At 38.0% G+C, this 27,223-nt stretch overlaps 1 protein-coding gene across 3 annotated transcripts in view; it reads right to left on the reverse strand.

Annotated features, from left to right (window-relative positions):
* Window positions 1-27,223, reverse strand: part of LOC119789924 (low-density lipoprotein receptor-related protein 8-like) — a 179,767-nt gene that overhangs the window by 34,718 nt on the left and 117,826 nt on the right. For all 3 annotated transcript variants that reach the window (XM_038295123.1, XM_038295124.1, XM_038295121.1), the window contains exons 6-9: window positions 22,680-22,802; window positions 20,326-20,448; window positions 9,930-10,049; window positions 7,157-7,282 (exon numbers count right to left, since the gene is read on the reverse strand). In XM_038295123.1, the coding sequence (XP_038151051.1) occupies window positions 7,157-7,282; window positions 9,930-10,049; window positions 20,326-20,448; window positions 22,680-22,802 (492 nt within the window). The remainder of the gene's footprint in view (window positions 1-7,156; window positions 7,283-9,929; window positions 10,050-20,325; window positions 20,449-22,679; window positions 22,803-27,223) is intronic.

The raw sequence follows: 27,223 nt of genomic DNA on the forward strand, positions 1-27,223 counted from the left end.
CGTCAGAGCATCTAATACCAATAATTAAATCAACAACATGGAAATGTCAGCTTGAATTAAAATCAGTTACATTTTTAATCTCACATAGCTGTGGAATAAAAAAAGTGAAGAGAACAGCAGACTGTGATGCAGTGTGCATGTAGGGTTATATCCGTGCCCCTTTAACAGAGGGTGATTATATGATCCCAGCTGCAGTCTCTCATCTCTGCAGGCAGATTTGAAGGTTTCTCATTAATAGTTTACAGTCCTCGGCTTCCCTTCTGACAGCTTGTGTCACAACCCCGGTGTAGCCTTGTGGTCTAACACTTTCTCTCCCTCTGCCCTTTCTTTCTTCCCCTGGCCAAAATCTGAACGATGAAAGTGAGGCATCGGACCAAGTCCTTTAAAAAACGGTCATTATATTGTCAGCTCTAAAGTCTCTGAGGGGGAAATTGCTGCCACGATGGTGCCACAGGCTGTCAGTGCTGAGGTGAATTTGCTTTTGTTGCCGCCTCAACTACACAAGAATCTGGAGCTGCAGTCGCTGCAACTTCGCATCTAACACTTCATGGCAGACCCTGAAATAAACATGAGGGCTACAGTCACACACAGCGCCCTGCAAAGCCGATCATAATAGGAGTCTCTTTACCATTTTAACAGATTAGAACTATCAATGTCAGTTTAGGAATATCGATGTCTTCATGGGCTTTCAGGCGATGGACAAACTCAAAGTAATTTAAATCTATGCTCAGAGCACAGAAAAAAAAATGTGATCTACTGTATATTCCTGCTAGAAATATGTGTCCTACGCCTTTCTCCTTACATTTAAGTACAGCTTCTCAGATTCAGTATAAAATGTACAGCAGACTTTTAAGATCTCATTTTGTAAAAAACAAAACAAAAAAAATACATAAATCCTATTACACTTTAGAATTAAGGAATAGGGGTGGAAGAAAAATAGAGACAATTTAAAGAAGACTCGAATATATCTGAAATGTCTTAACTATTTAAAGGCCAACATCCATTTTATTGTCTTACTTTCATATAACAAAAACCTCCAGCCACTAGTTGGCAGCACACCACCAAAAATTATTCAGCCGCTCTGGACCAACTGCAGCAGAGCAACAGAAAGATCTTGTGAGGTTTCCCAGAGCTATGTTGTTATAAAAAGCAATACTGTCTTCGCGTTGCAATATGCATCATCTCACTACGTTATTTCCAAGACCCATCGGCGTCGCCAGACCCCATTTACTGGGGCACGTGCCCCAGTATAAATGAGCTGTGCCCCAGTATAAATCTCATGAATATTTGCAACAGTATTACATTTTTTTAATGCATCAATTTAGATAATTCCAACGGGAGGAGACGTATATTTCTACTCAAATGCGCAGCAAGTGTGTTGGTAACTCCAAATTGAGGATGAATTAGCGCCCCCACATCAGCGCATGTCACTGCATGAACTGCAGGTAAATTAACGCGCTGCTCTCAACTGAGTTGGATGTGACACTGCGGCCGCCATGCATTTTTAGTTCTGGTAAGGTTTCTTACCTGTCAATTTTATTATTTTCCCAGTGAAACCACATGATTTATAGGCTACTAACGGAAAATTACTGCACTGGTTTGTAGATGGATATCAGGAAATTCCTCACACGAAGCAGAGACAGGGAAGCAGTAAAACAAGATGAGAGAAGGAGGTTAGGTCCTGTAATGAATTAGTTATTTAAGCAAACTAGTTACATTAGAAACGTTATAAGCAATATGATAGATATTTACATAATTATAGATTTACGTTTTTTAATGTTTGCTGTTGAGAATGAGAATGAAGGTGCTGGAGTAGGAAAGGGAGGAGGAGGCGAGACTGACAGGCAAGAGACAGGAGAGACAGGTGAGAGACAGGACCATGAAGGTGATGAGGGAGCAACAACCAGCATCCACAAACAAGAAGGGAACATTAGTGACTTAGGGGGAAAGCATGATGGTCCTAAACAAGTGAAGTTGTCCCACTATCCCCAGCACAAATTTGGAGTAAAAAAAACTTTAATTCAAAACGGTTTGAAAGCTTTTTATGGTTGAAAAAGAAAGCTTTGTCATCAAGGATATGCAGTGTGTTTTCAACTTGCTTGATAACATCATGTTCCCAACACTAACGCAGGTCATCCAGATCTCCTTCACAATCACAATCAACAGCTGTAGTTGTGAAAGGTCATTCAGTGTGTTGAGAAGGCTCCACACTTGGCCGAGGTGCACAATGGGACAAGATAGGCTCCATCATCCTGCTATTTTATCAGTTGAAATGGAAGAACTTTCTAAGCTGAGTCACAGTCTAGTGATTGACCGCTTTGCAAAAATGAAAAATAGGAGGTACACTTTAATGCTCAAAAAATAAAAGAAAAACTTAGTTCAGGATGAGATAACATTTCCCCTTAACTAAAACTCTGAAACATAGGAATTAATGATTACTTCAGAATGTGTATAAGGACACTTTTTATTTTTAAACTTGGTAATGTCTTATTTTTTATAGCTGCAATGTTGAAAATGTTCATGTTTGTTAAAACAAAAATGCTCTTACGTAATTTTGGTAGGGATTTATCAGGGTGGGGCAGTGTGCTTGTCTGTATTTGTGTATAGCGGGAGGGGCATATGCGGTAGGGGGCCAGTGCCCCAGTAAAGCTTTGTGCCTAGCAACGCCCCTGCCAAGACCTATCATGAAACCACATCTTGTTGCTCTTCCATATAAAATGTTATGTAGATTAAAGTTTGTATCTATAACAGGGTTCCTACAGCATAAGGCAACTTAAATTCAAGACTTTTTAATGCCACTTGAAATAAAAATTTAAGACCAAATTCACAAGAAACACAAGACAAACCCGCTTACGACAATTTAACCCAAAGGTTTATTATAACATAAACCACTGCACTAATGATTCAAATTTTGAAAAGCTTCCCATACAGGAAGAAAGCTAAAAACACACAAATGACAGATATATTTTAACAATTATTTAACTGAATTCATAAACTTTGTTTTATCAGGGAACAAAACAAATCAGTTTTAAAGCCACAACAATAACCAGTGCTAAGTCTTTTTTGCAGCTATTTTTCTTTGTATGGTTTTCTTAGTATGTTTGATTTGGTGATAAGTGGAGGCGTTGCAGAGACAAGGGTGGAACTAAACTGAGAAATACCGGCTGTTTCTCAGTAACTCCATTTTGACGCTTTGTGTTTCGCGCTTCGCATGTGTGACTCCACTGCCTTAATTCCCATCGTTCCGAGCTTGAATCGCTTCTTGCATAAAATCCACTGAGCCTCATGTATGTTCCCTGGTTTTAGCCATGGAGAAAACTCTTGGCTGGAGACAATTTTGGATACATTTACACTTGCTCATATTTTCCAAACAAAAAGTTAATGGTGCATCTCCCAAATGTCCCGGCCGCAACAACGCTTTTATTGGTTCCACCATCGGGACGGAACCAATAATGGCAAGCCATTTTTTTTTAATAAAAAAAATTGTCGATTTTAACGTTTTATTTAGATTACAAAATAAATCGTAATAAAAATAATCCTATTTATTATGTTTTAAAAATTAAGACCTACGAAAGACTGATTTAAGACATTTTAATACCAATTAAGGCCTTAGTTTTATTTTGAAGAATTCAATGTCTTTTAAGACTTTTTAAGGACCAGCGGGAACCCTGCATTATGTGACACAATGTAAAAAGTTCAAGGGCTATAAATCTTTGCAATATTAATATGTGAAGATTTAAGAAAATGCAAACAGACAATATAAAGGCACCCTTTAAAATAACTCTATTCTTAATGGCGCAAAACACATTTTGTACAAACAAATTGAAATAATCAGTTTTACTATTTTCTGCATATGAATGCATTCAAATCTAAGGAGGAAATGAATTACAACCTTAGAACACAATGGCCTTCAAGTACAACACCTTTCTTCACAACCTCAAAGCTGAAGTCCACAAATAAGATTTTGCCTTGAAGCAGTTCACTTCCTCCCCCACTTGTCACATAGCATTTATCAGCAGCGCCAAACCAAATTGACTAAATTGATGTAATTCCCCTCCACTAAAATCTGCCAGGTACCCCTGAAGAGTTGATATGCCTATTTATAAATGTTCAACATGGCTAAACACATCAGTGTTGTCACACTGGAAACTGAAGCGATGAGAGCCAGTGGATGGATTCCACCAAGGGGGGAAAATAAAAATAAAAAAATACAACCCTGGCTGCACTGATGATGCTCGACGTTAAATGCTTTCTTTTGTTAGGTACACAATCAGCTGCAAAATGGTGATAAGAGCATAATTGCGGAAAGATGTTTCTGATTATATGGAGCAGAGGGTCCGTCGCCGTGGAGCAAAGGAGTGATTGGGTCTACTAATGAGCCAGAGCAACAGTTCAGAGATTGTGTCGTTATCAGCAGTGCAGCAGAAACTCCTGCTTAACAGGAAAAATAAATATGTCACAAAAAAAAGACAAAACAGTTAAACTGCGTCTATAGATTTTAAAAGTAGATTATAATATAAACACTTCCAGGTTTTTTTTTGCAATATTTAAAGCGGCAGTGTGTAAGAAATTTGCCTTTTTATTACCAAAAATCAAGTATTTATTTATTTTAGTACTTATTTTGCTAAAGTTTCATAATGTAACATCAAATATGAAAGCATCAGAGGTGCAAAGAGTACTAACTAATTGTAATTGAGTAAAAGTATCTTTACTTTGCCTAAATTTTGCTCAGAGTAAAAGTAAAATTACTCATCTCAAAATTTACTCAAGTACAAAATTGCTTCATTTAAAATGTAATTTGAGTAAAAGTTACTTAGTTACTTTAAGTTATTTAATGCAAAAAAGGATGAGTCATGAATCAAATTGACCACAAGGTGTTTTAATCGATTTTAAGGCGTATTTCAGTGAACATCCACACTTGCAAAACATCAGCTGTGCTAAAGAACATACTTCCTCACAGCACAAGGACAGTCACAACCTGAACCATAAAGTGCAAACAATTTTCAATCCTACTGTCCAACAGACAACACCATGATAGGAATAAAGAAATTTAAACTAGGTTTTAAAGTTTTCAAAATGCACACAAAATTAAATGCCCAAAAAATACCAGAAATCAAAATAAAACGCAACAGGATCCCATTAAAGCTCCTCCTTTAATGATTTTAACTGACACTTGTTTTACTTTAATAGTGATTTTTAACTGTCACTTATTTTCAATAAGTGACAATTGCTTATATGTTTGAATGTGTAAATAAAGTGCTGTTAAAAGTCAAAAGTCTTGTTCTATTTTTTTAGTGGCGATTAAGTGTCGGTTCCGTGACACAGGGGTTTAAATTTCTGGTCGCATTTAATTTTTTCATCATCAGTATTTTTTTATTTTTTTTTACTCAGTAATGTGAGGGGGTTTTAAATGTAGCGAAGTAAAATTACTTACAGTGTAGGTATGGAAGTAAATCTGTGTCGCTGGGATTTGAATTAAAAATGCCACTGAAATTTAAATGTTGTATGTTTGTACTTACTGTTTCAGTGTTAAAATATATTCAGAACACATTTTTGACCTAAAAAAAAATTAATTTTCATTATTTCTACACAGTTGAAATTTCATTTATTTTCTCTTCAAGCTAAAAATTTACATTACTATTTCAAAGTGATTACATTTTCAATACGTATTTTTCAGTGTTAAAAAAATCTGCATATATAAAAAAGTTCAACCTTTCAAAATTCAAACTCAATATTTTCAGCTTCCTGAGATTCAACTGGCTCTATTTCACCGTCTTAAATTCGACATCTAAATTCAGTGTAAAAGGGGAAGGGTTACTTCAGGTCACAGACATTAGCAATGGATTGTGGCGTCCAACACCCAGCCAATCCTGTTACGTTTTCTTAGTCACGTGACGTGACGCTTGCGGCGCTCAAACCGAAGGAAAACTAGCATCATGGAGCCAGTCATGCAAGCTAACGCTGACTCAACTACAGAAAAATGAAAGTAATAAACTCACCGTTGAGTTAGCGTTAGCTTGCATGACTGGCTCCATGACGCTAGTTTTCCTTCGGTTTGAGCGCCGCAAGCGTCACGTCACGTGACTAAGAAAACGTAACAGGATTGGCTGGGTGTTGGACACCACAATCCATTGCTAATGTAAAAATTACATATTTTAAAAACTACTCAAAAAATTACAAATTACTCATAAAAAGTACTCAATTACAGTAACTTGAGTAATTCGTTACTTTCCACCCCTGGAAAGCATTTTCATAGCTTAAAATTACAAATTTATAAATACATAGGAGGTGGTGCACCCAATGGAAGACGTCATGTATAGTTTCCATTTTTCATCAAAGTAGCCAACAGTGGACAAACTTGTGAGTCTTATGCATTTTACTTCATCTGAACGTGTTGCTATTGGCAACTGAGTTTTAAACCACCAAAATTAACCATAGATCACTCTACCTCCTGCTTTCTTTTACAGGTTGTCCAGTTACTAGTCTGTACCCCCGGTAGAGACACTAGTTTGTTTAATAGCCTACACTGGATAAGCTCTGTTGCAACAGTTATCAGCTACTGTTATTTTTCCCAGTAATCATACCAGCTAACGATTGCAGGCTACTTCCTGGCCTGTTTTAAGAGTGATTTTCCATGTTTCATTGATTATTTTAGCTCATTTGACACGTTTGATATCTCGCTTCTATTCAGAAAAAGCAGAATGTCACCCTAAAGCCTCTTTGGTAGGTCTGAACTCACTGAAAAAAGATCTAAAAATAAGTAAAAATGTCCTAAATTAAGTGCATTTACCCTTAATTTGAGTTGGAAAATGAGATAGTTTGACAATGGAATGGTTATTTTTACTCTTAAATTAAGATAATTAGATTATATGTACTTGAAATAAGACAATACAAGTGGGTTTTCTTATTTTAAGTGTAAATTGTCTTGTTCCATTGGCAAAATGTCTGTTTTACCTCCTTAATCCAAGAACAAATGCACTTATTTTAAGAAAAAATTATTCATCTAGATTTCGATTTTTTCCAGTGCTGCTTGACAGAGAGGCACCAGTCATTATTCAATGCACCAATAGATGGAGGTAAATCTGACACGCTGTCCCTTTAATCCGTAGTTTACAACATTCTTGATATTTTATCGCTGTAGATCACAATAACTCACCTTCAGCCTTGCAGGTCTTAGTGACCAGGTCCATCTCATATCCTTCATAGCACTCACACTTAAAATCTCCCTTGTAGTTGATGCATATCTGGCTACAGGCGTCCGGGTTCTCACACTCATTGATGTCTGTGAGGAAGACAAGATGGAGATGTTATCGGTTGCAAAGCTAAACAAAAACAGACTTAGCTGTGAAAAGTAGAACCTTTGAGAAACGACACTCTTTATTATGACTTTCATCATAGGAGAAACACAAATGATACAGGCAGGCAGGTTTCATGCATGTCTGCCTCCTCTGACCTTTCTTTCCAGACACCCTTTTTTTGAGGGTTTCAATGGGTGTGAGGATTGTGTTAAAATGGTGAGGTGGGAGGGTTAAGGGTATGTTGTGTGTATGTGAAGGTGTGAGTGCAGAGTCAGTGCATCTGTTTCTCTCCAGGAATGAGGAATAATTAAATGGCATTAAAAGCTGGCTACTCATTATTGTGACTTTTAAAAAGTATTAACAGCTTTAAAATGTTTTCAGCATTTTCTGTGTTTAATACATAAACTTCATTGTTGCTTAATGAGGCTTTATGGCATAGAATAAAAGGGTTCAGTTGTGTTTTTTTTTACAGGAGCACAACAGTGAATGTTGCTAAGAGCTGAACCATCAGCTGAAGACAATTTGTTTAGAGCCAAACTATATTTTAAATAATGTTCATCGGGCAACAGCACACGTTGCAACCAAACAATCAGGCAGATAGCAGAAACGTTGCATTCCTTCAGGGTTCCTACAGCATAAGGAAACTTAAATTCAAGACTTTTTAATGCCACTTGAAATAAAAATTTAAGACCAAATTCACAAGAAAAACAAGAAAAACCTGCTTGCGACAACTTAACCCAAAGGTTTATTTTAACATAAACCACTGCACTAATGTTTCAAATTTTGAAAAGCTTCCCATACAGGAAGAAAGCTAAAAACACACAAATGACAGATATATTTTAACAATTATTTAACTGAATTCAGTTTTTGCAGCTATTTTTCTTTGTATCGTTTTCTTAGTATGTTTGATTTGGTGATAAGTGGAGGCGTTTCAGAGACAAGGGTGGAACTAAACTGAGAAATACCGCCTGTTTCTCTGTAACTCGATTTTGACGCTTTGTGTTTGGTGCTTCGCATGTGTGACTCCACTGCCTTAATTCCCATCGTTCCGAACTTGAATGACTTCTTGCACAAAATCCACTGAGCCTCATGTATGTTCCCTGGTTTTATCCATGGAGAAAACTCTTGGCTGGAGACAATTTTTGTTACATTTACACTTGCTCATATTTTCCAGACAAAAAGTTAATGGCGCATCTCCCAAATGTCCCGGCCGCAACAACGCTTTTATTGGTTCCGCTATCGGGACGGAACCAATAATGGCGAGCCGTTATTTTTTTCTTAATAAAAAGAAAAAAAAAATTGTCAATTTTAACGTTTTATTTAGATTACAAAAATAAATGGTAAAAAAATGGTTTTAAAAATTAAGACCTACAAAAGACTGATTTAAGACATTTTAATACCAATTAAGGCCTTAGTTTTATTTTGAAGAATTCAATGCCTTTTAAGACTTTTTAAGGACCCGCGGGAACCCTGTCCTTTTACATGTAGAATTAACCTATTACATATATATAAACTTTGTTTATGTGCAAAAATGTGTATTTTTTCCCTTTATGTTTGGTCTGATCATTTAAATGTTCAAAAACCCGGACACAAGTCTGACAATTTCTGAGCAAATCCTTTTTGCTGTTATCTATTGTAAACAAACTCTTAAGTTCATGTTTTGCAGCACATTTTGTGTCATTCTTTCTCTTCTTCACATCAGCTGGCATAGGAGAAATCCATCTCAGTTTATGGGAGCTTAGCCTGCATATAATGCTATTCCAGGAGGAGGACTGTAGGATGGAGTTTTATAAACACTTAATGCCTCACAGCATTTGACCACTCTCCTTGACTTACTGTAGATGTTCAGCTAAGAAAAATCCCATGTCTAATCCGTAGGGTTCAATATCACGTTGGTCCACCTTTTCAAATCTTTTAAAATGCTGTTTAGGAGCATCATCATGGGAAATCTGACTGCTGTTGGAAAAGACCTGGCTCTTAGTTCAATTCAGTTAAGTTAATTTATACAGCTCTAATTCAGAACGTGTCATCTTAAGGTACTTTACAGTGACAATTTAATCAGATCATCCAGCCAAATTGTTTTCTATCCAAGAAAACCCAGCTGATGCAAGTGAGTCATTGACTTTGCAGGAGTCTCTCTTGCTGGATGAGCATGTGGAGAGAGTAAATATTTGCTTGCAGTGTGTTGTTGACTCTGCAGTAATCCTTCATACTAAGCATGCATGCTGCAACAGTGGGGAGGAAAATCCCACTTTAAAACAAGGAGAAACCTCCAGCAGAACAATGCTCGGTGTGAGTAGTCAGACAGTGATGTGTGATTCAAAGAGAAGACTTTTTAGTTTTTTTGAGCAGTAGTTCCTTCTGTGTTTTTTTAATTTCCTTAAGATATATTAGCTGAAATTTTCAGTGGTATCTGAACCAAAGCATCTTGAACCTTAAGTCTGCTTTGTTTCTACATGGTTGGTTTTGCATTTCTAATGGATTCATGTTGCTTTTCATAATTCTTTTTTCTTTTTGTTCATCACATAAAATCCAAATAAACTTTATTATATGAAGTCCTGACAGAATGGGGATGATATGATTGTATTCTAAATTTTTGTTGATCTCTATTTAAAATCGATGTCATTTTACCTCCACATGTCTTCTTGTCCAGCAGCTGGTAGCCGGTGGGACATTGGCACTCGAAGCCGATTGGTCTATCCATGCAGACATGGGAGCAGCCGCCATTATTGATCATACATTCGTTCAACCCTGTGGGATAAACAAGGGAAAAGCAGCGTATAAACACAAAGAATTACAGAAGAGGCAAGCACAATGTAGTCAACCAGCAGGTCAATTTTTAGCAATAAACTGTTTTCTGCTCTCCTCCAGCCCTTCTGTATGATTTGCAAAGATTTTGAGAAAAAAAAAAAAAACTTCATTTGGTTTTTGTATTTTCATATCCTTTTATAACACTTATCAGATGTTCTCAAAAGTAGAGACAGCCTCAAAGAGACACTTGGGCGCACAAGGGGAGCTGGCTAATTGAAATCCCTCCCATCTGTTGGGGTATAAAGTGTGTGTGTAAAGGGCTTTGATGCTGTGAACTGAGAATATAAGAAACTCCAGAAGGATCTGTCACAGAAATAAAGAGGGGCAGCTAAATTAAACAGGTTGTGTTTCAATCTTGGCACAAAAATGACAAAAATCAAAAATAAAATCCACAAACAATCACACTTTTTAAAGTAGAACACTTCCCCCTGTCCTTTAGCGTTCAGTGGACATGAAGATTACCTCTTTCTTCCTTTAGCTCAGATATCTTCTGGTTAACTATTTTTCTCCTAGTTGAAGCCACTCAAGAAACTGCTACCACTAATAAACATTTATTTTTCTCAACATAGTAAGTACGCTTGCATCAGTGATTTTGTTTCCTTTTTTCTGTGCATGTTCAGCAGAGGATGGTAAAGGTCGATACAGAGCAGACGCTCAGTAAACAAACGTGCTGCAAAAATGTGTGCGATGCAAACTGCAAACCACAAAAGCATAAAAAGCAAAAGAAAAATGCTACAAACAAAAAATAAAACAAGCTGAAAACAGGTGAAAACATGCAGGAAATTATGAAATGACATGCATGTCCAAAATATGCAAATACAACAAAAAAATGCAAACAGGAAAACGCCACAAACAGAAAATGCTGCAATGACTAAATGTAGAATCAAAAACTGTTTGTAGATCACTAAAATAGGACTCTTCCAGGTCAAAATCAAATAATAGAGGTTCTTAATTACATTTTTTCAGCAGAAATTCAATTTTAGGAAGTAAGAAAACTAAATTATATTAGTACGAAATAAGTTTCATATATCTAGAAATGTTTACACATTTTAAGTGGCTGTTCTGACATTCATCAGCTTGACTGAATATGTATTTATGATATCCAAAATACATTTCTTCAAAGTCAAAATAATACAAATGCTAGGAATATGGAGATCTGAAATGAATTTCTACAAGATCTTTAATCTAGATGTGAAAAATGTCATTTTGTTTGAAATGATCTTCTTCACAAGGAAAAAGGTTTTTTCACATATCACAAACACAAGTTCAGTAAAACTAATAAATATGAAAATAGCTTGCCAAATAGTTTATTTCTAGAATGGTAGCAGACCAATGTATCTATTTAGGTGAAATCATCTGGCAGCTGGTGAAGATGAAGTCTAAAAATGTCGTTCTAACAGGTAGGACCTGTGCATCGTGTCATGGGGTTCCTCCTCAGTTTTATTCTTTCTTCCATTACATAGTGAATACTAAGTGGCTGTTTGCAGCCATTTTGAATGTTATCATTTTTTTCTCACGGAATTTATCTATTCATATGTAATCCAAAGATAATTTCAGTAGTTCTTTTTCTAATAAATAACTAAATAAATGATCCACATGTTGCCTGTATTAAACAAAACAAAAACAAATAAATCTCATGCCCTGTCAACTGAGTTGTAGAATTCACTCCCTATAAATATTTAATTCTCTGTGAAGAAAAAGATAATTCTTAAGTAATATCCTTGTCAAATGGACATGTTATGTCTGTTTTTAAAGACTTAAAGGAATAGTACACCCAAAACATGATTAGCCTTCATTTTCTACTCACCCCCATGCTGAACAACACTCTGGAGTACTTTTTTGATATCTCAAATGCATCTGGAGATCTGGGAGGCTTCTTGCTGTCTGCTGACATTCAAATAATGGAGGTCTATGGTGACCGAGACAGAAAGGTCCATAAAAGTCCACAAAAAACGTGTCAATATTCCTCCATACTGCTCGTCCAATGTATTCCAAGTGTCCTGAGTGGGTAGCATCCAGAATTTACTCAAAACGAAGTCATTTAGAATGTTTTTAGAGCATAAACAGTAGTGTATAGGATTTCCTGAAAGCGCGCACATGCGCGCTCACGACGCTACGGCAGCCGGCAGACCAAACCAGATGAAAGTGCGCATTCAGCATCTGCTCTGCCAATAATGCAAGCGTAGAAGAAGAAATGTGCTGTTTACCTGTGCAAAGAAAGAAACAACGAAAGAAAAATGTCTGAGGACTTCAGTGTTGAGGAAGAGCATGAGTTCTTTGCCGAGCTGAATGCGCTGGTTTGGTCTGCTGGCTTCCGTAGCGTCGTGAGCGCGCATGTGCGCCCTTTCAGGAAATCCTATACACTACTGTTTATGCTCTAAAAACATTCTAAATGACTTCGTTTCGAGTAAATTCTGGATGCTACCCACTCAGGACACTTGGAATACATTGGACGAGCAGTATGGAGGAATATTGACACGTTTTTTGTGGACTTTTATGGACCTTTCTGTCTCGGTCACCATAGACCTCCATTATTTGAATGTCAGCATTTGAGATATCAAAAAAGTACTCCAGAGTGTTGTTCAGCATGGGGCTGAGTAGAAAATGAAGGCTAATCATGTTTTGGGTGTACTATTCCTTTAATGTCTCTAACAGACCTAGAGAATGATTTTTTTTTTCTTTATGCATAAAACTAGGTCAAAAATCTGACTAAATCAGGAAATAAAACATTACGGACTCTGAGGAAAGCAGAATATGAGGACACTGAGTTTACTGAACAAAACCCGCTACTTACCAGGTTAGCTCTGGGGAGAATGTTACTATGGTAACAAAAACAAAGGGTTGAGGAAACTATCTTTGTGAAACAGAAAACACAGAGTCTCCCTAATTTCGGAGTTGTCAGTTAACCCGCTTTGTCAAACTGACCCCTAATAGCACAAGAAATGCTAACAAGAAGGCAGCATTATTTAGATGCAACCATCTCTGTTACCGTATATTTTTTCAGTTATTAGGTTTGCATGCAGCAAATTTGTTAGTGTGAACATGATTTAACATGCCTTTTGTGAGTTTTAGACATGCTTAAATGAGTAATGTGAAGAAAGTAAAAGTGAAGAGTAAAAGTGAAATAAAATTAAGGCATTTATTTCAGAAGCCTTGATCCCTTTTTACAGACGACAAGCAAAACTGCCAATGAACAGCTGGAAAGGGGTGATAAAAGAAAAATGGATTTAGCTACAAAAGAATCCACACTCTTCAATCAGAGCGCATATTTAATTCAGTCAGAAGAGTGTGCTACTCTTCTGACTCTTCTGGAGTTACACATTTGTCAATAAACTGAGAGCTCTTTTTTCATCAGCCTTTGAAAGCTAAACTTGCGTGTGTGTGTGTGTGTGTGTGTGAAAGAGAGAGAGAGAGTTAGTCAACAATTTGGCCAAAGTAAAGATATGGCTCAGCTTACTCTTCAGCAGAATCGTGTCAAGATGTAGCTGCATTAGGAAAACACTTCAGCAGTAAACAGAATAAACTAATCTGGCCCAGATTATATTCAGCATCATCTGAAATTCAGATTCATAAGCCTTAGAGAAAACAAAACATCTTGTTTTTAAGAATACTTGAAAACAAGATGCATTTCCAAAAAAGGGTCTGCTTTTGTAAGGCTACATAAATATAATCTCTTTGTAATGAGATTATTAAAGGTTCTAGAAAGTCTTGTAAAGATTTTCCAGATACCTTTAAATGTTTGTACTTAAGCAGGAAATTGTATAAATCTACCTTTTTATGGAAATAAATTTGCTTGCATTTTTGAAGTGGATATTTGAAAAACGTATTCATCCAAAAAGCTTTGAGACAAAGCGACAAATTCTACGCAAAAGATGAAAAAAAAAACACATTAGCATACACATGATCTCTCCATCTCCCTATCAGTCTATTTATCTAACTGTACAGCCAGTGTTTAGTCTCTGTTTTGTTTATCTGGTAAAAACCTCACATGGCCTAATGAGCTATAACTGCTGTCTCTTTTTCTGAACAGATACCAAGCAGAGCACTATTGATCTGTTGAGACTGGTTTTGATTGAAGCGAAATAGAGAAAGTGCAGATTTGAAATATCAAACCAATGAGCTGAAAGTGTATTAAATCCTTTGTAGAGCTGCAGAGCTAGTTGATTTGAGACAGCAGGGACCATATTTTGCATCTAGGAGGAAGTTAAGCTGCAGTGGGAAAAACTATTTTCCCATCTACTTTTCCTTACTTCCATTTTAAAACCAGAATCCTAGCTCGTTTCTTTTTCTATATTGCAAAAAATTAATCACTCGGGCTGAACACCTTTTAGACAATGCGAGGCCTAAAGGACCAGCTTGAGACGAGTTTTTACAGTGTGAGATGTTATGGAAAAGGAGCCAGACTCCTTTAGATTCAAAGACACTCAGCATCACTTTGCTTGTTCCAAACTGTTTCTATTTTTTTTTAGGGATGCACGATATAATCGGCCCCCTATCGGTATCGGCCTGTATCGGCCTTAAAACTGAATATCGGACATCGGCCACCCCACCGATATTTAACCCGATATTTGATCAGCTTCTGAGTTTCTAAAGTCTAAAAAAAAAAAATACTACTTCTTCTTCTTCCTCAAAAACTTCTTTTTTACAGACTTAAAAACTTCTAAAGACGAGGGAAAAAATATTGATACATTAAAATATCACAATATCTTCATATGCTGATATATTGCCATTTAAAATCACCATATCAATCTCTTTTACTAATGAAATATTGCTATATGTCATCGTTATGCTACGAAATCCCCCAAAAATTCACAAAATATTGTCATATTTTTATATGTTGATATATTGACGCGGTATCAATCTATTTTACTAACAAAATCTCACAAGAATTTGCAAAATATCACGAGAGTTTGTAACAGAACGATTAAATTTCATGAGATTTTGAAAGTAAAATAGATCGATACAGCGTTTTTAAAAATCTATTTGATATCAGCATATGAAAATATATTTGAGTATATTATTTTTCAAAGTGTCAGAAATGGATAACAAAACTGCTATTTTCAATGACTACTTATTTTTGTCCAGCTTTAACATCAGTATCGATATCGGTTATCGGCTACAAGAGTTTTAAAATATCGGCATATCGGATATCGGCCAAAATCCCAATATCGTGCATCCCTACTTTTTTTGGTAAAGTTGTATGTAAATCCCTCGTATTAAATTCCTTTGAAATGAACAGATGGAAAATTGGAAAAGGCTGCATCTGTTCTCTCTTTCTAAGAAATTATTAAATGCTGGTGAAATAAAGACCATCAATCTCGTTCTTGTTGAATACGACTTAGACATTTTTTGATAACATAAACCTAAATAGTTTAAGTTTCTAATGCACTTTTCCTTAGAGTAAGGTTAAATTCTCTCATGCCTTCCCTCTGTGAGGTTGGAGGTTAATGGTCTACTTTGGTCTAGATCTAAAAAATAAGTATAAAATTAATTAAAATAAGCATATTTTCCCTAATCTGAGTAGATAAATAAAACACTTTCCCAATGGAATCAATATTTATTAATATAATTATATAAGATATACTTGAAGATAAGATAATGTATGTGTTTTTTTTATTTTAAACATTCTTCATCCTATTTGATTGGAAAACTGACCTATTTACCTGCTGAAATCAAGGGGAAAAAGTATTTCAAGAAAAACTTACTTATCTTTCAATTGTTGCAGTGTGCTCACAGATTGAATCCCTATCAACATTAATTTCCTTTTATAAATGAGCTGAATGAGAGCAGAAACCTACCACCCACAAGAGCACATTCATCCATCCATCCCCCTACTGTCAACATACAGTAGTAGCCATTCTAAACTTCCCCACTTTCCTTGAAGGTGTCAGGACTCCTGTTTTTGTGTTTCTGTGTTTTTCTCCCTTCATCCACCAGGAGGCGCCTGGTTCTGGTCCGCCTCCTCACACACCTGCTGATGGTTTCCTCGTTAAACGGAGCGTTCTTAAGCTGCTGACTGCCACTATTTCGACGCCAGAGTGTTTGCCAGAGATCGTTTGAGCATCTCACTGAGAAAGGGATTATTCTCCACTACGACCCGTTCAAGTACCGCAGGAAATCTGACTGGCAGTCAGCTTCTCCGTTCACCAACAATCAACCGCATTCTGGGTAAACCCTGTTCCGCCCTCCACCGAATCAGACAAACACGGACAGGAGTCAAGGATTCAACAACTTCTCTGGAAACGTGAGTCGGCAACCAAATCCTCTTCCCCAAGTTTACGAGTCAAATTCCCCACTGAGCCTGAACTAACCGCTGTGTCTTCCCCTCACTTTACAGTTCTGGTTGAGCAGTGTTCAGAGCAACACTTCTCCCCCTGCTAAACTTCTTCAATAAATCCCGTTAAACCTTTTCCCTGGTCTCTCTGTTCGGTTTTCTGCATTTGGGTCTGAACTTTGTAACATCATGACAGAACGGCCCTTAGCTGGTCCCCTACAATTCCTTTTTAAACATCAATCTTTGTACTAAAATATTCTTTCTGTCATGATTTGTGGACATTAAGATCTAAAGAGAAGCATCATCTCCTGGTCAGACCCTGTAATTCAGTGAAAGGATGGTACAGATTTAAAAAAATATGCACGCCCAGAAGAAGGCCTGTGGCTGGAAGTCGGAGGGGATTTTGCTGGGAGCTGCAGGGAAATTGGCTACCATTCGGCTGGCTTTTGAATAGGATGGGCCATTTTGAATGGCTGCTACTGTAAAATAGGCTTCAAATAAAAGCTAAAGAGCTATTATCTTTCAGTCATGTGTTTTCAGGAGGGGTATGTTGAGTAAGACTGAGACCTCCACAACGTTTCCAACAAGATTCAGAGAGCAGTCTGCTTTCCTCTCTTCCTAAATCTATCTCATTTTTCTGCCAATTTGCTGAGCCTGTTAACATACTCTCTCAATAAGCGATGGTGTTCAATAATAAGTCAATGCAATGGTAATTTATAAATATTTTCCATGAGAGTGAAAAATTTCCCTGAGCACTTTTAGAAAGACATGTACTTCAGTTTTCTTCAGTGAGAGGCTGGCCAAGCAGCTGCCTGAGCAGAAGTGAGTTGCTTGGAATCTCATTCTAAGACTCCGAGCGTTTGGATGTGAAACATCTTGCACGTAAAAAGCTGAGCGAGCACAGCGATGAGCAAGGTGTGTGTGGACATGCTTTTAATGAGCTCAGAATGTGAAGACATGGAGGATGAGGATGGAGAGAGAGGAAGGGAATTACACTCTGGAATATGGGTCTCGGTTCTGTAATTCCAATTCCTGGCAGAGGTCAGCCTGCTTCAGTACCTGTTTCTATCCCCACAAAGAGTTGGATTTCTTTAAATAAAAGCCCTTAGATGAAAATAGATGTTTGCCTGATTTTTACTCTATAATAAAATATAAATCTATTTTTTTTTGTTGTTTGAACTTCTAAATAATTACAAATGCTCAGGTAATGCAGAATATTAATGCAACCAAATGTGTCAGCTGTAATCCTTGGTGAGCAGTTTTTTTTTTCTTCTTTTCTGAACAGTTTTGCCTAATGGGTCAAAATGAGCATATGAATGAATTGGTACCCCTGCTATTTACTAACCTAACATTCCCTCACTGCTCATTTTTATGATTCATGCTAGCTTGTTCTGCAATCAAAATCTTTTTCCACCACAAGTGCCCTAAAGGGGTCTACTCAGGTACTATGATGTTACAAATTTGCTTTACACATTGCTTTGGCTCCATTTGGTAGTAAACAACAGTGTTTTGTATATTTACCATAACAAAACCAACACCTAAAGGAGGTACTACAACGCACACGCAGACATTGAGTAAACAAAGTAGTAAGTGGAGCAAAGAAAGTACAGATTTCTCTCGCAAAGGTGTGAAAAGAAAGTCCAAAAAGAAAGAGATAAGAGACAATTAGTGCTCAGAATATATTATAAATGCTGGTGTTTACTGAAAAGAGAGCAGAAGCTGCTAAGGCAGATGGATATATGTTAAATGGTAAATGGCATGTACTTATATAGCGCCTTTATTCAAGTTAGGAGACTTGACCAAAGCGCTTTACACTACATTCATTCACCCATTCACACACTGATGGTGGCAAGCTACATTGTAGCCACAGCTGCCCTGGGGCTCCCTGACAGAACTGCTGTACACTGGCGCCACCGGGCCCTCTGACCACCATCAGTAGACAATGCAGGTGAAGTGTCTTGCCCAAGGACACAACGACACTAAAAGTCGGAGCCGGAACTTGAACCGTCAAACCTTCGATTTCAGGGCAAACTCCTACATCTAAGTTTTTTCCATTGCGAGACGCAAGCATCTCATTATTCTCAAAGCACTAAAGTTCAGCATGACAATGCTTAGGATTTACTGCCCCGCTGCACAGTCTGAGAAGTATGAAACTCGCTGAAATTCGCTGATCACAATTTTTTTCATGAAAAATCATAGTTAAAGTGGTTTAAAGAATGGCTATTTGAGCTACTATTGTTTTCCTACGTTCTCAAACAGGTCAGCCCGTCTTCCCCTGACATCCAAATGCATATATGGTTACACAGTTGATGTCAGAATATCTTCTCTGTAATTTCGATAAACAGTCAAGCTTAGAAGTCACGGAAATAGTTGCTAAACAATCAATCAATTAAGTCAATTAAAATCCTCCTTTTTCCATTTTATGATCGCTCTGATTTTCAATAACTCCTCATCCTCTCCCAGATGCCTGAATGCAACTGAATGGTATAAAAGAGGCAGGTTAAAGCGTATAAGCGGGAGTCCTTTTATGACCGTGCTCCTTTTTTTTTATGTGTAGGCCAAGTTTAAAAGAACATTGAGCAAATGTTATCTGTTAAACTGAAAAAAAACACAACTTAGTGATAAATACAGAAGAAACCATTCATCCTGATACAAATTGAAAACTGTGGACTGTATCAGAATTATGAGAACCTTAAGCAATGCACAAACATATTCCTTTTCAAAAAAATGTACAAAGAAATTATTTTCAAAAGGTATAGAGAAGCATTGTAGAAAATTTAGTTTGTGTTTTTTGTTTGTGGAGGTATATGTGTATACATATTTATGTATGTATATGTGTAGGTAGGTGTTGGGATCTGGAGGTCTGTCCACCTTCCTCCAGCAGAGGGCGCCCTGGGTCTCCTGGAGCTGAAGCTGACTACCACACCTGCGGCTCGTTTGCTCATCAGGAGACCAGCATTTAAGGAGAGGCAGAGCAACACTCCAGTGCCAGAGTGTTATGCCAGTTATGGTTAGCAAACCAAAGCCGACCTGCCTGTTTGATTCTCTGACTCCCCTGAAACCTGAACCATAACCTAACCTGTTTTTGTCCTCTCTGCTTCTTAGGAAGAACCTGTCTGAACCCAGAAACTCAGGAAGAGTTTCTCAGTCTGAAACCAGCCTGTCTGATCTCTGAAGAACCCTGGAAGATCAAACTGTCAGAACCTGCCTGCCCGCTCTCAGAAGAAACTGGAAGTGAAACTCAGATCAGAAACTGCAATATCAGAAATCAAGTCTCTGCCTCTACCGAGCCCTCTGCCTGCCTTCTATCTCTGGACCCTCCTGGTTCCCCTCCTCTGCCGCTCAGCTCATACCACTGAACAGGTACAGACCTGCACTCATTCAACCAGCAAGCATACTCGGACAACAGCTAACCATTCTGTCCCTCTCTGCAGAGAAACCAGTCGTGACCAGTCCTGAATCTAATAACCCCCAGTCCTGTTTATTCAATAAACCTTTGAACTTTTTCTCCTGTTTCCGAGTGTTTCTGCATGTGGGTTAGGAACCTAAAACAAAACATGACAGTAGGTATGTATTTATATAAATATATAGAAACATAATTATAAATATTGTAAATTGAAGAAATACAAGAATTAAAGGTGTAGCAGCACATGAGTTTTACTTCTTCCTACTCCTTTTCGCACATGTAATAGAGGTATATTAACTCAGGAAAGAAGGGTACCTTGTTTGTTGTTTTTCTCTCCAATGTTTTTAAACATTGTTTTATTGTTTTTTTGTTTTTCTCTTGCATGTTCGAAATAAAGAATAAAAAACAACAAAAAAAACAACAACATGAAATTAGAAAGTAATGTTCGTCGACCAAAGACAGAAATATTGAGAGAATGTACCACAATATATAAGCAGACCAGCATATATTACATACATGCAATGACAGCGTCTTACCGCACTCTTTTTTAGGTTCATCAGAGCGATCCTTGCAGTCCTTCACAGAGTCGCAGACCTTGGAGCTGTCGATACACTCTCCATTTTTACACTGAAACTTCAGGGGTCCTTCGCATTTAGTGGCTGCAACAGAACAAGTAAAGAACAGCATCTGTAAGTCTGACATAAAAACATAGATTTTTTGTGTGAAAGCTCGAGTTTGACATAGAAAAGGTCAACTTTTAGAATATAATTAATTGATTAATTGGTTTATCTAATGCTGAATAACTATCAGTTGACTAATGATTCATAGATAAGCTTCTATTTTGACTTAAACCTGCATTATCTCTATCATCAAAAGGATCCTTCCATAACATTAGGGATTACTTTTTTCTAGAGAAATGCTTAATATAAAAAAAAGGAAAAAGCTGTGTAGGCTGTATTAAATATTTATATATTTATAATGGATAAATATATATTATTAAAGTGATAAATTAAATGTGAAGAAAAGAACAGATTAGTTTAATTGAAAAAATAAAAGTAATAGACAAAATAATATGAGAGTTTGAAGGTTGAAACATTTAAGTAGATAAATCAAATATTGAAATAATCAACAACTTTTTTGATAGTCGAGTTGAAAGCTAATGTAATACCAAACAGCCTCTAAAACATTCCCTCTCCTAAAAGAATATCCTATTATAAAAACAGTTTATCCACAATGGTTTGTACTCTTCGCACTTTAATAACCTCAATGTTTAGCTGGTATTACTTTTAGCTGTTAACTGTCCATTAAAATAGGAGCAAATTATAATAAACCAAACCTCAACTAATCCTGCCTTATGTCTAAGTGACGTCAGCTTCACATTTTCCCCGATTTATATGGAATAATTTAACCAAATAACCAAAACTACTGATGTTTTTTCCATTTGTTGGGGCTGCATTTGTTTTAGATGATGATGTCCGTGATGAGAGAAAGAGAAATGAACCTGAGCGTTCAGAGCTGAAAGCGACAGATCGGATGTTTCCGCCTACTCAAGGTAGCTCCTGGCTCTTATTGGCACCAGGGACTCGGCAGCACAGTCTGCTTTTACTGTACTATAAAACCCATGAGTCTCACCTGGTGATCTCTCAAGCTGCAGGTGAGGAATGGGAGTATTTTCACTAGTAATATTTTACCTTTAGTTGCATAGAAAGAGATAAAAATACAGTTGACAGTAGGAATGGAACGGTTTATGAAAACCGTCCGAACCGTTCGGTTCGACTGTCGTGTGTTGCGTTCGGTTCATGCGCAGCTCCTTTTTCTCATAGGTGAAGCGTGTACACTCCAGAGCAGAAGGTGGCGATACTGCGACCAAAGCCAACCACCAGTAGTAAACAAGAAGAAGAAGCGAAGCAGCGTAGCCAGGTGAAGCAGAAAAAAAATCAGTTGCTGTGGAAATTGTGTGGGTATGGCGAGTGGGAAAGAACAGGGGTTGGAAGACGCGCCAGCAGCACTTTATAGGTCTGCTGTATGGGACCACTTTGCATTTAGAGTGACCTACGATGACGGCGGAAAGAAAGTTGTGGATAAAAGTGCAACAGTGTGCAAGCATTGTGCAACACGTTTTGTTTATGCTAACTGCAACACGACCAACATGTCAGGCTAACAATCAACATATACCGAACCACACCGAAAACCATGACCAAGAAACCGTGAACCAAACAGTGGAGTTTGTGAACCGTTCCACCTGTGCCTATTTCTAGCTGTCAATGGGCAAGAAGTGGGGTTCACCCTGGACAGGTCACCACCAGTCCATCGTAGGGCAATGAATTTAGAGAAGCCAATGAACCTAACAGTCATGTTTTAGGACTGCGGGAGGAAGCCGGGGTACCCGGAGAGAACCCACGCATGCACAGAGAGAACATGCTAACTCCATGCAGAAATCATTCCCGGGCCGGGAATTAATCCTGGAACCTTCTTGCTGCAAGGCAGCAGTGCTACCCGCTGGGCCACTGAGCAGCCCGTAGAGTTGTATATAGAAAATCAAACAGCATCTACTTTATTTTTTCCATAGTCTATAGTGGTTCTATGTGTTTCTCATGTAAGCAATACTGAAACATCAACCTTAACCATCCACATGATGTTTAATAAATTATTATAGCAGCCCAGGTCACAATCTTCCATTGCTCTGATGCTAGCATACCTATTTTGGAAGCTTTCAACTGTGTTGACAATAATGTTATGTCTGATCAGTGAACTTCTGCCGTTTTCACACTGTTGTCAAAATCAGCACCAGAAAAAAAAAAAATTCTAAAATAAATATGAAATTTCGAATATAAGAAAGAAGTAAAAGCTTAGATGAAGAACAAAGGAGATGTTAGAGTCTGAAACCCACCGTTGACGCAGCCAGACTCATCACTGTGGTCAGGACAGTCATGCACCTTGTTACACTGCTTTGTGCCGTGGATACATGAACCATCACCGCACTGAAACTCATCAGGTCGACATGTCAGCAGAGCTGTAGGAGGGACAGAAACAGGAATAACAATAAATAATTAAAAAGAACAACAAAAAGTAGGGCTCATGGCTAAAATTCTAAGACATTTCCAACATTTTACTGATTTAATATTTTTAATTTCTTTTTGCGTATAATATATTGCAAATATTCTACTTTGGAAAAAAAAATCTACAGAGAGCATCCATAATATCAGCAAAATCTTATAATTATATACTTTAGATGTGCTCAGAGTTTGGTAAAGCCCAGAAACTGTCAACCTGTGGTGTGCTATGCATAAATCTTAATGCAATAATAAGAGAGGGAGGCAACACCAAAGATTCATTATTATCCAAAGAGTAGAGAAGCTTTATATCAACAGAACTCCCCTCTGAACCTCATTAATAGGCAATATACAGAACTCATGGGATGAGATTTAGTGTTCTCATCAGATAAGATACAGGTGCTGGTCATAAAATTAGAATATCATGAAAAAGTAGATTGATTTCAGTAATTCCATTTAAAAAGTGAAACTTGTATATTATATTCATACATTACATACAAACTCATATATTTCAGATGTTTATTTTGTTTAATTTTGATGATTACAAATGACAACAAATGAAAATCTCAAATTCATCATATCAGAAAATTAGAATATTGTGAAAAGGTTCAAAATTGATGGCCCCTGGTGCCACACTCTAATCAGCTAATTAACTCAAACCATCTGCAAAAGCCTTTAAATGGTCTTTCAGTCTAGTTCTATAGGCTACACAATCATGGGGAAGACTGCTGACTTGACAGTTGTCCAAAAGACGACCATCGACACCTTGCACAAGGAGGGCAAGACACAAAAGGTCATCGCTAAAGAGGCTGGCTGTTCACAGAGCTCAGTGTCCAAGCACATTAATAGAGAGGCGAAGGGAAGGAAAAGATGTGGTCGAAAAAAGTGTACAAGCAAGAGAGATAACCGCACCCTGGAGAGGATTGTGTAACAAAACCCATTCAAAAATGTGGGGGAGATTCACAAAGAGTGGACTGCAGCTGGAGTGAGTGCTTCAAGAACCACCACACACAGACGTATGAAAGACATGGGTTTCTGCTGTCGCATTCCTTGTGTCAAGCCACTCTTGAACCACAGACAGCGTCAGAAGCGTCTTGCCTGGGCTAAAGAGAAACAGGACTGGACTGCTGGTGAGTGGTCCAAAGTCATGTTCTCTGATGAAAGTAAATTTTGCATTTCCTTTGGAAATCAAGGTCCCAGAGTCTGGAGGAAAAGAAGAGAGGCACTTCATCCACGTTGCTTGAAGTCCAGTGTAAAGTTTCCACAGTCAGTGATGGTTTGGGGTGCCATGTCATCTGCTGGTGTTGGTCCATTGTGTTTTCTGAGGTCCAGGGTCAACGCAGCCACATACCAGGAAGTTTTAGAGCACTTCATGCTTCCTGCAGCTGACCAACTTTTTGGAGATGCAGATTTCATTTTCCAACAGGACTTGGCACCTGCACACAGTGCCAAAGCTACCAGTACCTGGTTGAAGGACCATGGTATCCCTGTTCTTAATTGGCCAGCAAACTCTCCTGACCTTAACCCCATAGAAAATCTATGGGGTATTGTGAAGAAGAAGATGCAATACACCAGACCCAACAATTCAGAAGAGCTAAAAGCCACTATTAGAGCAACCTGGGCTATCATAACACCTGAGCAGTGCCACAGACTGATCGACTCCATGCCACGCCGCATTGCTGCAGTAATACAGGCCAAAGGAGGCCCAACTAAATACTGAGTGCTGTACATGCTCATACTTTTCATGTTCATACTTTTCAGTTGGCCAACATTTCTATAAATCCTTTGTTTTTATTGGTCTTCAGTAATATTCTAATTTTCTGATATGATGAATTTGAGATTTTCATTTGTTGTCATTTGTAATCATCAAAATTAAACAAAATAAACATCTGAAATATATGAGTTTGTATGTAATGTATGAATATAATATACAAGTTTCACTTTTTAAATGGAATTACTGAAATCAATCTACTTTTTCATGATAAAAAAATGTGTGTGGAAAACCCTGCAAGTGTTTGGGCTGCAGCTTCCTTAAACACTTACTGAGAAAAGGGCTCTCTGCTCCACAAAATGTCTTTCCTGCAGTGTTGGTAAAAGCTGCTGCAGAGTTTGAACAGTTTCTGTTGTGTAAGTGGATTCTAATGATCACACTTTTTCCTCACTGTTGGTTTAGACTCACTCTGGTAACTTTATTTGTGTCCAACAAACTCTGCAGGAAATGGTAAATAATTAATGTAAGGAGAAGAAGTCTTAATCAAAGATGTTCTAAATGGGCTTTAATGATTATTAAAATCTTATAACCACATGAACAAACTCTCACAGTGTACACACCTTTTTTTTAATAAATAATTTGGATATCTTGGATGATTCAAGTAAAAGACCAAAATACTTAAAAAAAAAAAAAAAAAACACATTGGATAAATGTGCACTCTCCTAAGGTCTCATTGTTGTTCCCAACTCAGCAACCTCTAATGCAATTTTTATCCCCATTACACTGGCTACAGGGTGTAAAGAGAGGCCTCTACACGGTGTGCAAATCCCAATTTATGCAGGACTGGGCCAGATTACTCATCTCGCTCCTGGTGTCCCGAGAATTAAAGCAACGTCCTGTCATTTTTTCTTGTAATCCACCAGCAGGGCTGACCACTTGGCTTTTTTATAAGAAGCACAAGAGCTCTTAAATGAAAAAAATGTAGGAGCATTTAGGGGCACTATGAACGTTCTTAAAAAGGACCATTGAAAAAACAAAAAAACAAATACACCCGTGCCATAATTTGTGTTTTGTCAGGCTGTCTTGTCTCTAGGCGGAAATTCAACTGAAGAAACTCCTTGTTTTTTCATACATCCACCTGCTTCACAGCCAATCAGCTTTGAACCACACCTCCGCGAAAGCCAATGGGCATCCAAAGCTCATCTTAAAAGGCATCCGATTCGCACCTGTCTGCTACTGTGACTTCATTCAGATGACTTCGTTTCAACCCACCTCCAGCCCCTCCTCCACCTTCGTAACTAAAGCTTCATCAGTGTCATTCCTCCTGGACTCATCTTAACTGGTCAGGCAGAAGACCGCCATATTGAACCTGGTTTTAACAGAGGTTTCTTCCCAACGGGGAGTTTTTTCCTCTCCACTGTCGCTTCATGCTTGCGCATCATGCACAGGTTCTCTCAACATGTGTTATCCAACTGGACTTCCATCTTCCAGGTCCCTGAGTGAAGCTCTGGTATCAGCTCATGCATTCACTGGAATGGTTTGAGATGCTGAGAGACAGAAGTAAAAAAATCCTCCACAGATCTACTGACTCTGCTACTGTCTGAAAAGTTTTACTAAACAAAATTTCGGATTGCATATACTCTGTGTATACAAAATGTCAATAAAAGTTGTCTAAGTCGTTGTCTCTCTATTCGCAATCAGTGCGACATGGGAAAAAAATCAGATGGGAGATTAAAAAGTCGTATGCAAGCAGTGTGCTCAGGTCTTTACACTTTATACTGGCTAGGATATTACAATAGTCCCCCAGCCCCAATTTAATTCAAAGCCTTTAAATCTATCAAAAAGCATAAAGACATTCTGCAATTTGCAAAATAAAGCATGATTCGATTGATTAACTTAATTGATTGACTTAACTGATTGATTGATTGATTTGATCAATCTCACAGTGGAGAAATTAACTGGAAAGGGGCTAGGTAGTGTAACCAGGATTAAAAGCATCTCTCTGTACCAAGGCCTCAGTAAGAGGAGGGATACGAATAAATCCATAGCAATGGAATTTTACACTCCTTGCCTCCAGATCTGTTTGAATCGTATCATTTGAGTCACATGAAAGAATCATTCAACAGTTAAAAGAAATCTAAATCTTGATCCCAGGTAATAAATAATTGACGGTATGAACAATTGCTTGAGAATCATTTAAATCAGCGGTCCCCAACCACCGGGCTGCGGGCCGGTACCGGTACCGCGCCGTGATGACGGCGCGGCGTCATCCGCCGCGCCGTCATCACTGCCTCTTGACTGAAAGAGGAAGAAAAAAAAATATGGCAGAGCGAGTCAGCGCCGCAGGTGCAGTGTTGCCAACTCAGCGACTTTTCAGACCCCTCCAGCGACTATTTTTCAAAAAAGCGACTAGCGACAAATCTGGCGACTTTTTCCGGTGTCACTGGCGGCTTTTGGAGACTCTTACGTGAAAGCATGTATCGTTCCTACTCTGCCGTGGGGCGCCTCCCCCACCCCAACCGCGTTTTCCCGCAGGAGTCCCTCTCAGTCAGAGCCTCAGCGTCCAGACTGCAAATGAAGCGCGCATGCACCGGGATTGACGGCGCAAATTGATCACAATAATTAAAATAGCCTGCGCTTTGTAAAGCGAAAAAAATGATAACATGCAAC

The sequence above is a fragment of the Cyprinodon tularosa genome, unplaced genomic scaffold (genome assembly GCF_016077235.1).
Source record: "Cyprinodon tularosa strain WSP-4 unplaced genomic scaffold, ASM1607723v1 ctg350, whole genome shotgun sequence".
NCBI classification, from domain to species: Eukaryota; Metazoa; Chordata; class Actinopteri; order Cyprinodontiformes; family Cyprinodontidae; genus Cyprinodon; species Cyprinodon tularosa.